At 34.1% G+C, this 13,212-nt stretch overlaps 1 protein-coding gene across 4 annotated transcripts in view; it reads left to right on the top strand.

Annotated features, from left to right (window-relative positions):
* Positions 1-13,212, top strand: part of LOC110817823 (RAD3-like DNA-binding helicase protein) — a 76,604-nt gene that overhangs the window by 20,780 nt on the left and 42,612 nt on the right. For 3 of the 4 annotated variants that reach the window (XM_088221097.1, XM_088221093.1, XM_088221096.1), the window contains exons 4-13: positions 1,012-1,093; positions 1,663-1,810; positions 2,025-2,181; positions 7,826-8,109; positions 8,276-8,321; positions 8,515-8,656; positions 8,745-8,899; positions 9,386-9,477; positions 9,563-9,661; positions 9,761-9,829. In XM_088221097.1, coding sequence (XP_088077223.1) covers positions 1,012-1,093; positions 1,663-1,810; positions 2,025-2,181; positions 7,826-8,109; positions 8,276-8,321; positions 8,515-8,656; positions 8,745-8,899; positions 9,386-9,477; positions 9,563-9,661; positions 9,761-9,829 — 1,274 coding nt within the window. The remainder of the gene's footprint in view (positions 1-1,011; positions 1,094-1,662; positions 1,811-2,024; positions 2,182-7,825; positions 8,110-8,275; positions 8,322-8,514; positions 8,657-8,744; positions 8,900-9,385; positions 9,478-9,562; positions 9,662-9,760; positions 9,830-13,212) is intronic. The other variant, XM_088221094.1, reaches the window with a different exon arrangement.

Raw genomic sequence — 13,212 nt, 5'->3', positions numbered from 1 at the left:
GGTAGTTTAAAAAAAAAATGCATAAAGTTAATTTCTCTGATTATCTTTTGGGTTGTGTAGAAGGAGAGAAATAGAAGAATTTTTCAATGGGGTGTTGAGTGATATGTTGAAGATGGGGGATACATACTTCATTTCTTCGGTTTTTTATTTTTGGGGCATGACATGTATAAGGTAGAAGATTTTGGACATGTTATAGATAGTTTTACTGAACTATAAATATCTTTTGTATATAGGTTGCACCCCCTTGGTGCTATAGATTTAATATATTATTTATACTTTTTATTTTTATTTTTAAATATTTATATGGAATAAGTTTATTGTTTCCTATTTAATTAGGATCTTATTTAGTTATTCTTTGCTACAAATAATTTCAATTAATTTGCTTATTTCCTATTTTTAGGATTTCTATATAGATATAAGAATTCCTATTCTGATATGTTGGTTCCTACAAAAAGTTATTCAAGCTTAGTTATCAAACAAACTATTTATAATGATTTATTCAAATATTGAGATATTGATCTAATTATTGAGATTCGAGATCTTCAAGTTTCACTTTTAATAAAATTTTTCTAAGTTTTGTTTACAAAGTCTCTTTGTTCTACATTACTAAGTTGCTTGTTAATTAATTTAGCCCATTTTATATCGATTAATAAGTAACGGTTTCCACGATTATAATGATGTGCAGTAATTTGGGGAAGATTGTGTGGCTTGAATGTAATTGAACTTATAGCATGTTTGGCCAAATTTCTATCTTATGTTTTGCCAATAAAAAGATTGCTTTTACTTAAAGTAACATTCATACTTAGCAGTTTTTTGGTGTAAAGGGGACAACCCATTGTGTAATTTGGTTATAGAAACTACTTTAAACACACTCTACAATGTCAAGAATAGGAGAATTATTGCTGAGCCAAGAGGGCAGTGGCTTTAGCATTTGTTATTTAGTGATTAATTCAGCCTTTTTTTTATATTTATGACCTTTGATTTTCTTATAAATTTCTGCTTCTATTCTAGATTACGTGAAGCACAATCCACATCTTGGAGATGAACCTATTGACATTGAGGATTTGGTCAATATTGGAAGAAGATTTGGGCCGTAAGTTCTGATATTATCATTTTCCTTCTTTTTTATATTTAAACAATATTGGGTTACATAGCACAGAAACCCTTTAAGGTTTAGGTATTATTGCAATTTGGTCAGTTTTTAAAAAAAATAAGAATTTGTTCATTCTATAAAAAATATATTCTGCCAATTAAATCCAGTTTCTTAGTAAGAGAAATGATGGTTTAATATATATCATGTGAGAGTCAGGTTGTTGTTAAACAATAAAAAATTGATAATAAAATAAGTAATCCTGCTTTAGAAAATAAAAGAAACTTTAAGTAAAATAATAAAGAAAACACATGTAATAGTATAAGAAGAGCACAACGTGTATAGGAACTTATTATAGTTTTTGTTTTAATTTTTGCAACAGTAAAATTATGAAAAGAGTAGTTTATAATTTTTTGTGAATTATAAATGCAGTTTTATAATCAAAACTTAAAGACTTCTATGTAATTTATGTTAAATGATTACTGTGTATTTCTTATTTGAATAGCTCTGCAGCACTTGGTAGCAGGGTTAATGTTGAGCTGCCATATTTACTCTACACTTCTTTCTTATAGGTGCCCTTATTACGTTTCTCGAGAGCTCCATAAGGTTGTTGATATTTTGTTTGCACCTTATAATTATCTCATTGATCGTGGGTATAGAAAAACTCTGAGTCTTGACTGGAACAACAGTGTACTGATATTTGATGAGGCTCACAATCTGGTGAGGAAAAATTGAAAAATTGCAAGTCTAAGGTTTAAAATTATTTTATTTCTCAAATAGCTAAATGTCTGTTCTGATTTTGTATCTTCAATCTTCTTTTGGCTGTTTGTTGTCAGAAATAACTAGCTGATACCCAAGAAAATTTTGGTTTATTCAATTATTTTTTGCATTACACAAGATTGCTGACTCCTGTAGTCGTACATAAACAATACAGGAAAGCATATGTGCAGATGCAGCCTCATTTGAATTGCCTGGTGGACTATTATCTGCATGCATTTCCGAAGCTAAAAGTTGTACTGATCTTGCTGTGGCAAGAAGGGATGAATCGAATGACAAATCTCACAATCCAGATAATTTTGCTATTCTTAGAGGTTAAATCTAACTCGAAGTTTATGGATGGTCACTATTAGCTGTTGTTTGAATACATTTCCACTTTATCCAAAAAATATATATTTGCGATGCCTATTGTAACTTTGAACATTTGTTGTATCACGACTCCGGTTGTGTAGTTGACATTATGCTTGTATTTTTTCTTTTGAAATAAAAATTGTAGTGTGTATAATTAATTATAAGTACCAAGAGGGTGTCAACTTATATATAAAAAATATTTACATATCAATCAAGTTATCAATAAGGTTTCCTAAATTCTACGTAGAGTACAAAGGGTGACTCTTGACTGAAAAACCTAGGGCTTGAAATAGATAGCTCTAATCTTATCAAAATCCTCTTCCACCCTTCAAAACCTCTTCTATTTATTTCTTTTTATACCACCGAAAAGATTGTAAGGGAAATGAGACCCAAATATTTTTTCCAAACCATTAACGGTCAACTATGCTTATAACTCTTGCCTCACATTACCTGCCATTACCCAGTTAATCCCAAACAACTCATACACCATACTCCATAATTATGCGTTAGGGGACACTACAACAAAATATGGTCAAAAGTCTTTTCCGCCCTCTTGTATAGAAAGTAACCATTCACCAAAATCTTTTCCTTTCTTATTAACTTGTTAACAGTGAAACTACATCCATTCCTTGCTTCCTATGACGCCCTGACCCCATTGTCGTGAGCATGGATGTTTGCACACCATAATAACTAGTAGAACCAAGAAAATTATAAATACATGTAGCGATGTTATACAAAATGTCTATTCATCCCTTGTAGAGCATTGTAATAAAATTTACGATAACATGAGGTTATATACAACTAGAGGTTCAAAATGACAGAGTTAACCAAAATAGGACAAATACCCTTAAATACATATTTTTCTAAAGTCTGACTTAAGTCTCTTGATTGTCCTTCACTAGTCCGAAATTTGCTTTGGATTCTCCTGATCTGTAAAACACCACGGTGAATTTAAATGAGTTTCACTTACTCAGTAAGTGTGAAACAATATCCTATAACCAGAGGCATGCATACATTCAATCACACAAAATTGCGTAGTACAATATTTTATCAGAAAATGTAAAGTCTTGAACTGCTGAAAACTTCATAATAAATTTTTTATTCTAATTATTTTTAATAATACTCTCTAAATCATTTACATTATTCGTTTCCATATCTTATTTTCTTTATTGTATACCTAACCGTGAAGTGTCAATTCGACTATCTGATTCAAATCTCGGTTCCAATTTTTAGTCTTTTTCCTTCCTTATATCTTTTCACTATTGCAACTATAGTTGCTTTTTATTCGCATTTATTTCTTATTGTTACACCATCTTTTCTCAACTCATATTTCACCGCTCACATACTTACACAAACACATTCACATTCACATTTCTCACTTATACAATTTCTTACACATCGGATTTCATCATACGATACAATTTATAACGGTATCGGGGAGAGGCACAAAGGATTACCCCTACTACATGGATATGAAACACAACACATATCGAATTGGGTATAATAGTAACATTCTCTAGATGACCCACATCACATAACACATTCTTATCCATGTCTGGATTAGACACAAATCATCTATTTATAAGTGGCATTCATCACACATCTTGCCAAATTTCAGCCACGCACACTCCCAACTTGATGTACGGTCAAACAGATATTTGGTTTTCATTCTCACTCTTACACACTCCGATCACAAACCTAACTCTCATCAGGGTGGGATGCCAATACAATGTCCATTCATAGGGTAGGGTTCTTCGACAGTTGGTTACAATAACAATATGATATTCTCCATGGTAATAAGTAAACAGATTTATAATGACTTTTTGTTGATTAAGTTTTATTGACTCTTTTTTATTTCTTTGGTTCTTACGACACTGCTGTTAGCACTATGATTAAGACCTAATTCCTCTAATAACCTACCTTTGACTGTTTGCCTTAATTTAATGTTTCTTTCTTTTTATCGTTACTTCCCTTTTCCCCTTTATAAGAATTTTAAGTTTCTTAAATACTTTTTCCTAAGTGACACTCTTCCTTACTCAATTCACCTATTCATTTCCAAATTTCCCTAATTGTTGATGTATTCCAAACGTTTCATTTTTAATCCATCCCTTTCTTATCAGAACACAATTTTTGAAATCACTTTTAATATCAATGAAAATCCCTTTGTTTAAAATACTTTCTCAAACCAATTCAAGTTCAATTATTTTAATCCCTTTATTGGAAACACTTTCTTAGCCCAATTAAATTCATTAATTTTAATTTCATTTACTTTTAATCCATTTGTTTAAAACGTTTTCTTTGCCCAATCAAATTCATTAATTTTAATTTCATTTATTTTTAATCCATTTGTTTCTGCCCGTAGGGTTGCTGGAGTGCAGCCCGCGGATGGGGGATTTTTTCCGCACACTTGCATGGCACAGACAGTGCCTCTTTCTTGGCCCTCTCGACACCTAGCGCTTGGCAAAGCCTCCCAGCACTCAATGGCAATTTGCGCGTATGTAGTATGCCCAAGGAACTCTGTCTAGGCACTTTCAAGCACCCAGATAGAACCCCGCACGTGTTTGCACGCACTCTCACGCGGCATGGCAATTCCTGCCTCCAGCTCTCTCGACGCCTGGACCCCTGGATGCCTGGCAGAGCTCTCTTCACATTCCGCAGCGTGTTAGGGGACGGACCCTGTTCTAGCGCTAATGGGCACCCATACAACATCCTGCACGTGCATCGTGCATGGCATAGTTGTGTCTGCCAATTTTTCTTGGCGCTTTGGCGCTTGGCAATCTCGGGCGGAGACAAATGGCCTTTCCCGACGCTTTCCTAGTAATTTTGATTGATTTTCTCTTTTGTAAAGCATTTCAAAACGCCAATCATCCATCAGTTCATTCATAAAGCATAAGTTATTATCAATTAACAACTAGGCTAATGGACTTAATGCATTCTTTTAGATGATATTATGTGTTAAAACAAGAATTGGTAAATAAGGAAAAGGTTAAAGAGATGAAAAATATGAGTAGGAGTTAAAACCTAAGACAAGAAGGGTAGTGGTAAAGTGATTTATAAACCATAAAGATTTAAAAGATTTGGTTTTCGTATGACAGTTTGTAAACAGTGAACCCTAAATTACGATAATAACTGATAATAAGACTTCAAAGAGTGTCTGATTAGTAGGGTATTGTATTGAATGATTGCTACTGCACTGAACTTGTATGGTATTGCATGGAATTGATTGCTATTGTACTGGACTGATTAGATTGATATGTTAACTGTAAGAAAAGGCTAAGAAGGGGAATTCTATAAACAATGAAATTGAATGAAAATTTTACTATGAAATTTTCAGTAGTTTATGAAATTAACATATTGCTTCAAAGTGATAACAATATGCTTTTCACTAACTGCATTAATAAACCTTTAAAACGTTGTCTGCATTGATATAATACTGCTGTTCTTACTGAGTTATTTGGAACTCGCCCCAATCCATTCATTCCCCAGATGATGAAACAGGTTTGCCTCCAGAGCCATGCCTAGATCCATTCTGAGACTAGTAGGAGTGTTGTGAAGAGAGTGATACTTTGTGAAGCCAGTTATTTTGTGTTTTGTAGGTTAACTAGTACAGTAATTGTAATTATAAATGGTTATAAATGGTTAATCTTAAGGCCTCAGTATACACTATTTGTATTTTTATAAGGGATGTAATATATTCTGTGTTTATTTTAAATGCAATTTTATCTGCTCTATATTGGACGTTGCCCCGTGGGCATCGGGACGTCATACCCAAACACATATTTCGACAGTTTGAACCACAAGGATTGTGCCCAAAACCCCTTTCTCGTTCGTTCTTTTCTTCTTCTGCACATACTTATTCAAATAGCACCGAGAATGTTAGTGGAGTTTAAAAAAAAATCGTTTTAAGGCCTCGATACAGATGACTCACTTACACTTGGTTTTGCTTTCATTTTTCCAGTGAATTCTCACTGTTTAAGCCCTCTTCAAACAACTTTTAAATCCCTGAACATGAAGGATATCAGCATGGTTAGCTGTTGGTACCCGAGCCTTTTAGGTTTTCTTTGGTTAAATCTTTTCTCATTTTTAGTGATTTACTGTTTTATTATATTTCTAGGATATCTAAACGACACAAATGTTCGTTTAATCCACCTAAGCTGATTTTAAACGAAGCCAAATATGTTTATGAAAGTTCAAGTTCGAATAGCTTACCCTTCAGTATCGAGTTCTGGTGTTTTGGCACTTCCTCTTAGCTCACACCAGCTAAGTCGTTTTTTCCTTCTTCCGAAAGGTCATGCATGCATGTATTAATGGCTAATAAGGATTGAAAGAGAACAGTGAAAGGAGGAATTTACCTCTTTCAGCTCAGTCTCGGAGTCTTTGTGACCTGGAGAAGTGTCTCGGATTAACCTCTCTTCTTCCTTTCCCTTGCTTCCCTCTTCTTCTCCGGCTCCCAGAGTTTGCCCTCACTTTCTCTCGGCTTTTATTTCATTCTCACTCGACTCTTCTCCTCTCTCTCTCGGAAACACTCTCTCTTGATGCCCTTCTCTCTCTTGCTCCGCAAGTTCTCTCTTCCATCCGGCTTTCTTTTGCTCGACGAAAGAAGAAGACAAAGCTTTTATACGGGGGAAGGGATTAATCACAGCCTTCCATTCCCATGCAGTGGCTTGTGATTGTTGGATGCGGAATAATCAAGTAGCAAAATTGGCTTTTTGCCTCTGTTTTAAATCACAACCATTGGATCCCATTCCACACGTGATCTGGGCCGTTGGTTTCCTGTATTTCTGCTTTTGTCTGCACGATTTTAGGCCTTCCAATCTTCCCCTTGTGTGATCGTGATCGTCCATTCGCGTCTCACTACGCTGGGCAATTGTTTCCTGGCTGTTTGATCGGTATCTTTGGTTTAAGTGTCTACATCCTGACTGTTCATTCAGTCTCTTTCATTTATGTCCGCATGCATGGCTGTCCATGTAGCAGATTCTGGTTTGTCTGTGAACAACTCACGCGCTGAGGTGTCCCAGGTTCCCAGAATATAGAATTTCCTCCATTTTCTCTTTTTTTTTTTTTTCATTTTGGGGCCTAATCCCATTTTTATTATTTTTAGGGTTTTAAATTTTCTCGTGTTTTTGCATATCCATTTTCCACTGTAACGAGTCCAAGAAATTAAAATAATTTAATTTGTGCATTAATTTATAAGAATTAAAAACTTTTTATACACTTTCATCAATTTTTTTAGTTTTTAATTAATTACAATATGCGAGTGTTACCCTTATTCAAGCTAAAAAAGCAATTCTGGCTGGAGCATTCACTTTCCAAATTTGCTGTAAAGGGAACTTGTTCTTCAATGAGTCATTCTTTTGCCAAATATTTATAGAATGACCCAACTCTAAATGTCCCTATTGGGTTGAGGATTCAGGTCGGTTGATCATGACTCTCGTTCAAAAATACTGAAGACAATGAGCTGAAGAGTTATCGTGCTTGTATCTTTAGTTTTGTGGTTTGTAGAGTTTTTGATATCTTGGTTGCTTCCTGTTATATTCTAGTGGCTGAATTGAAGTTAATTGTTTTTGTATGTTCTTTCTTTGGAACTGATTTGTGCTTATCCTGCAGCACTTCTTCTGAAGCTAGAGAAACGGATTGCTGAAGTGTCAGTTGAATCGAAGGAATTAGGATTTACAAGGCCTGGGCCTTACATATATGAATTACTTGCTGAGCTCAACATAACGCATGAAACTGCTCCAAAACTTATTGATATAATTGAGGAAGCTATGGTGGTTCTCGAGGAAGATAAGATGCAAAAGATGGAAAGCACCACAAGCAGACTTGAAAATATTGGGGACATTTTAAAAATAATTTTTAAGGATAAAGGCAATGGGCATGCTGAGTTCTACCGTGTAAGATTGGAGCTTATTGAATTTTCTTAATAGAATCAAGTGAATTGGAGTGGAAAATATATTTCCAATGAAATTGTTTTCTCCTTCCAATTTACTGATCTTTGTATGTATATATTTTTTTTGTGATGGTTAGGTTTCTGTACTGAATTCTTTCCTGTCTTATTAGGTCCATGTACAAGAAATTGAGGCAAATGCTGCCGATGTCTTGAGAGGTAACATAAAGTTTTGCTGATGTTGCAGATTAGATTTTCATCTTTTCTTGTTTTGTGTTGGAGAGTTGACATATAAAATTTTGTTATCACATGTTTGCTTACTTGATAATTGCTGATGGAGTTCTCTAATGCTAGGTTCAGTATTCTTAACTATAATAGTGATTATTTCACATATCCTGTCTACATTGTACAGGTAAGCCATCGAGAACACTTAGCTGGTGGTGTTTTAATCCAGGAATTGCTATGCAAGAATTCTCGAGGATGGGTGTTGGCTCTATAATAGTGACATCAGGAACGCTATCTCCGATGGATTATTTTGCACAAGAACTAAAAATGTGAGTCAAATTTTTGCTCTTTTCTTATTTTTATTAGGGTATACCTTTCTTAATTGCTAAATGGAGACTTCTAAACTGATCATCTCAGAGATTTTCCTATACGGCTGGAAAACCCCCACGTTATATCATCAAATCAGATATGGGCTGGAGTTGTGCCAGTTGGTCCATCAGGCTGCGCTTTCAATTCTTCCTACCGGAATCGTGATTCTTTGGAATACAAACAAGAGCTTGGAAATGCTATTGGTATGTAGGATAATTATGAATCGGGTTCAGTTTGATGAGCTGATTGTATGGCCATTAATTTTTGGGCCACTGATCTTGGCCTGATTTTTTGAGTCAACCAAGGCAACTGGGCCTTTTTGAAAGCTGTTTCTCATTTACTACTCACTTCCCTTTGTCAAAACTGAGTTGCAAAGATGAAGTTTTAAATAGCTTTAGTTAAATATTCTAGTTCCTTTGACTCTAGGGATTTAGAAAAGAATGAAAAGAATTTAAATTAGTTTGTATCACGTGGACCTTTGTGCCCTTGTTATCCAAAGCTGATGCAGTTTTTTCTCAAAAGCTAGGCTGTCTACAGTCTTCTAAGAAAGAGGTTCATTGTTTCAATCATCAAGCTTAGGAACACAATAATGAGTTTTAGTTTGGAGAAAATATGGGATCTTCAAATCAGTGCCTTATGATTACTGATGATTATTTCACAAGATGCCACATTTCCTGAAATCTTTCCAGTTAATTTTGCTAGAATAATACCGGATGGGCTTCTGGTATTCTTTCCATCCTACTACCTGTTGGACCAGTGCATTAGGTGTTGGAAGAATGTGGTGAGGCATCAGAACACTAACTTGTAAAGAAGTTACCTTTTTTCTTCTGGTTCTGTCTCCATAAAAAGGTTTTCTGTTCTTTCAGAGTCATGGAAATTTAACTACAATATGGGAGAGAATCTGCAAACATAAGAAGCCTGTAATTGAACCTAGACAGTCTTCTCTCTTTGCTTCATCAAGTGGGGTATGTGAGGAAGCAAGTTCAATTGACTTTCTATTAATATCAATGCATTACCATCTTCGGACTCTTCTAATTATCTCCCTGATTTGTTTTTCTTGGTAGGAATATATGTCGAAACTGAAGGACAAGTCGACTTCTGGGGCAGTATTTTTTGCTGTTTGTCGTGGCAAGGTATGCCTTAATCCACAACTTTAAGCTGCACTTCTTTTGGCATACTTTTTCCATTTTGTTTTGTTGTGGATATAGTCGAACGATGGAGATATTTTCTATATGTTATATATCATATGATCGTATATACATATGTTAGTATACAAACCAAAGGATGCAACAACCAAGGGATTACATTTAAGTTAAAAATATATGTAGAAGCAAAAGTAAGGTATCAGGTGGGAACATCAAGGTCATTAGTATTGGAATCTAGGTTAAAAGGATCAAGAGTTGCAATGGATTCATCACGTTTTTCCTCGGGAACTAAATCCAGTATTGGCGTTTGACTAGTTTCCACTGACAAGGTTGTTAAGGTTTTCACTCTAATGACTGGGGATTCTTTTGCACGAGTTAAAAATGTGACTCAAATTTATATTCTTTCCTATTTTTATTTAGTTTTGCCTTTCTTAATTGCTAAAAATAGACTTTTAAATTAGTGATTGACCGTCGAATGTCTTCAATTCTTCTCTTAGAGAATCGTCAGAGTAAGTTCTTAAATTCGATATATCCAGTTTTCATTGTGAAGATTGTTAATGTTTTCACTTTGATCTTTGGGTACTAGAGCATTTATGTACATAAGTGATTATGAATGTTAAGGAAAGTTGCCTCTTCTTCCCTAGTTTGATTTCGGTGTAAATTAGGATAGTATTAGATTTTGTAAATAAATTAAAAATTATAATATATTAAATGTAAAACAATTAAATTATTTAGGAGTCTATTATCATATTATTTAGTAGTATTATGATAATTTTAGTAACTTAGGATCTTAGTCTTATTATTATATTTACTATTTGTACTAAGATTAGTATCCTAGTTCTTCTAATTTACTATTTCTTTAATTCTATTTAGGGAAAGTTGTTTAGAAATCATGATAAATATCTTTATGACTTCATCTATTGGGACATTAGTTATTCAATAATATTTTAAGAGTTTGTTAGTTTTCTGGATATATGATGCAATCAACTCATACGCATTATCTTTATGTCTTCTTAGATATGATGACTAATGAACGCTACGCGTGGTGTGTAGGTTTTTAATTCCCAAATCCTTAAGTGGACAAATCAACTTTATTTATCCTACATCAATTTCGTATATGAACTATAAGAATCATACACTCAAATCTCTAAATTTGCACATAAACAATCCCTAAACTATATAGCAAAAAATTCAAATAAATCCTAAAACAGCTATCAGTACTATTAACTAGTCATTGCCTGAAGGTGGTGGACATTGCCACGATCACCAGCTCTAGAAGGTCGCGATTTGTTGACCCATGAAGCCCTTCCACAAAACTCCATTGGAAACTGCCATACTCGCTAGTGCAAGCTCCCACAACTGCTACCTCTCGCAAATCCGGACTTCTACACCATCACATCCTACACCAGCCTCCAATTTCTGACCAACACCTCCAGTTGAGTCAATTGCCAAACAGCCGCTGCCATCAGGTGACTCGAAACTGATGCGTGGAACCCATGTGCGTACAACCATGAGCAAGCCTTCTTGTACTGTGTCTGTTTTAACTTTTTGAATTGAGTTTGACCAAAATGGTCAGCCTAGGCCAGCTTATCCTCTCTTAGATTTGTTTTTTGTAGTTCAAAAAGAGGTATTCTTATTTACTCTTCTTATTTTGTGGTCTTTTTGCAAAAGTGTGTGATGGGAAAAGATTTAAAGTATGTGGAATTGTGAAGAAGAGGATGAGTCACCGCTTAAAATTGATAGGATTGACAAGTCTTTTTTTATTATAATTAAGTACTATAAAATAATAAAAAAAATATGAAATATATTTATTGTATTTTATTTCAATGAGTTAGGGATATATATATATATACAAAAGAGGGATCTATATATGGTAACATAAATCACCATAGTAATACTAAGAAATCAACTAGTGATTACATAGGAATTTTGTGTAATATATATTGTAATATCTTAACACTCCCCCTTAAACTGAAGCGTAAATATTAGTCATGCCCAATTTCTTACGAAAATATTCAGTTCAGTAACTATTTAAAGCCTCTATGAATATATTACCTAGTTGTTTTCTTATATTTACATAATCAGTAGAGATCAAGTTTTCTAAATCTTCTCACGGATGAAATGACAATCAATTTCGATATGTTTAGTTCTTTCATCATACACCGGATTTGAAACAATATGAAGCACAACTTGAATATATTACCAGAGTTTTGTAGGTAATATGATATTCAAACACACTTTAGTTAAGATATGTTGTAAGAGATGTATCCATAAGACTTTACACCAACAACAGTCTGCTTTTTACTTTTTTATAATACCATATTCCTACCAACAAAAATATAATAGTCTGTAGTGGACCTTTTATCAATTTTATATCTAGTTCAATCAGCATCTGTAAAACATTCAATGCGTGTATGCCAATCATTGTTAAACAAAATGGCAAGTTCTGGAGCACCTTTTAAGTAGCACAAAATTTGTTGTAAAGACTCTCGATGTTTGATTGTAGGTGTAAACATAAACTAGCTAACAACACTGATAAGATATGTAATATCTGGACGAGTCACTGTGAGGTAATTCAGTCTCCCAACTAATTGACTGTACATGTTCGGATCATCAAAAGGGTCACCAAAAAGAAGGTATCAGAATAATTTACCCAATAAGTTTGAGTATAGCCTTTTACTACAAGTTTCTGTTCCAAAGCCTCCCAATATTTGACTGTAGGTGTAGATATAAATTGGGTAACAACACTGATAGGATATACAATATCTGGAAGAGTCACTGTGAGATAATTTAATCTAACAACTAATTGTTTGTACTTTTCGGATCATCAAGAGGGTCACCGGATAGAAGGTATAAGAATAATCCACCCCATAAGTCTGAGCATAACTTTTTGTTACAAGTCTGGTTTTAAGTCTTGGCACAGAGCCATTTGGGTTTTACTTTGGCTGAGAATACCCATTTGTACCCCACGACCCTTTTTCTTTTGGCATAAATCTACAAAATCACAAATATGATTTTTATTGAGAACATTTGTCTCCTCAAATATTGCATTATTCCAACCAGGATGATTCAAAACTTTTTTAATTGTCTTGAATATGGAAATTGAATATATAGAAATAATGAAAGGATTAGACGAGAGAAACAAATGATCATATGAAATAAAATTCTTCAATAGGATAAGTTGAGTTAGGAATGGTGCACTGACATTTACTATTGTGAAAACCAATGGGAAGATCAAGGTCCTGTGAGATTGAATCAGATGACGAGAGAACTGTTGTCTACTGAAATAAATATGAACAATTGGTAGCAGTAGTTGGGTTGGAGGTACACCAACAGTATCGTTAGCTTACTCAAATAGATTTGGAGACACA

This window comes from Carica papaya, chromosome 5, assembly GCF_054855325.1.
Source record: "Carica papaya isolate Zhongbai chromosome 5, ASM5485532v1, whole genome shotgun sequence".
Taxonomy (NCBI): domain Eukaryota; kingdom Viridiplantae; phylum Streptophyta; class Magnoliopsida; order Brassicales; family Caricaceae; genus Carica; species Carica papaya.
Note: the sequence above shows the minus strand (reverse complement) of the source record. Positions and strands in the feature narration are given on the sequence as shown.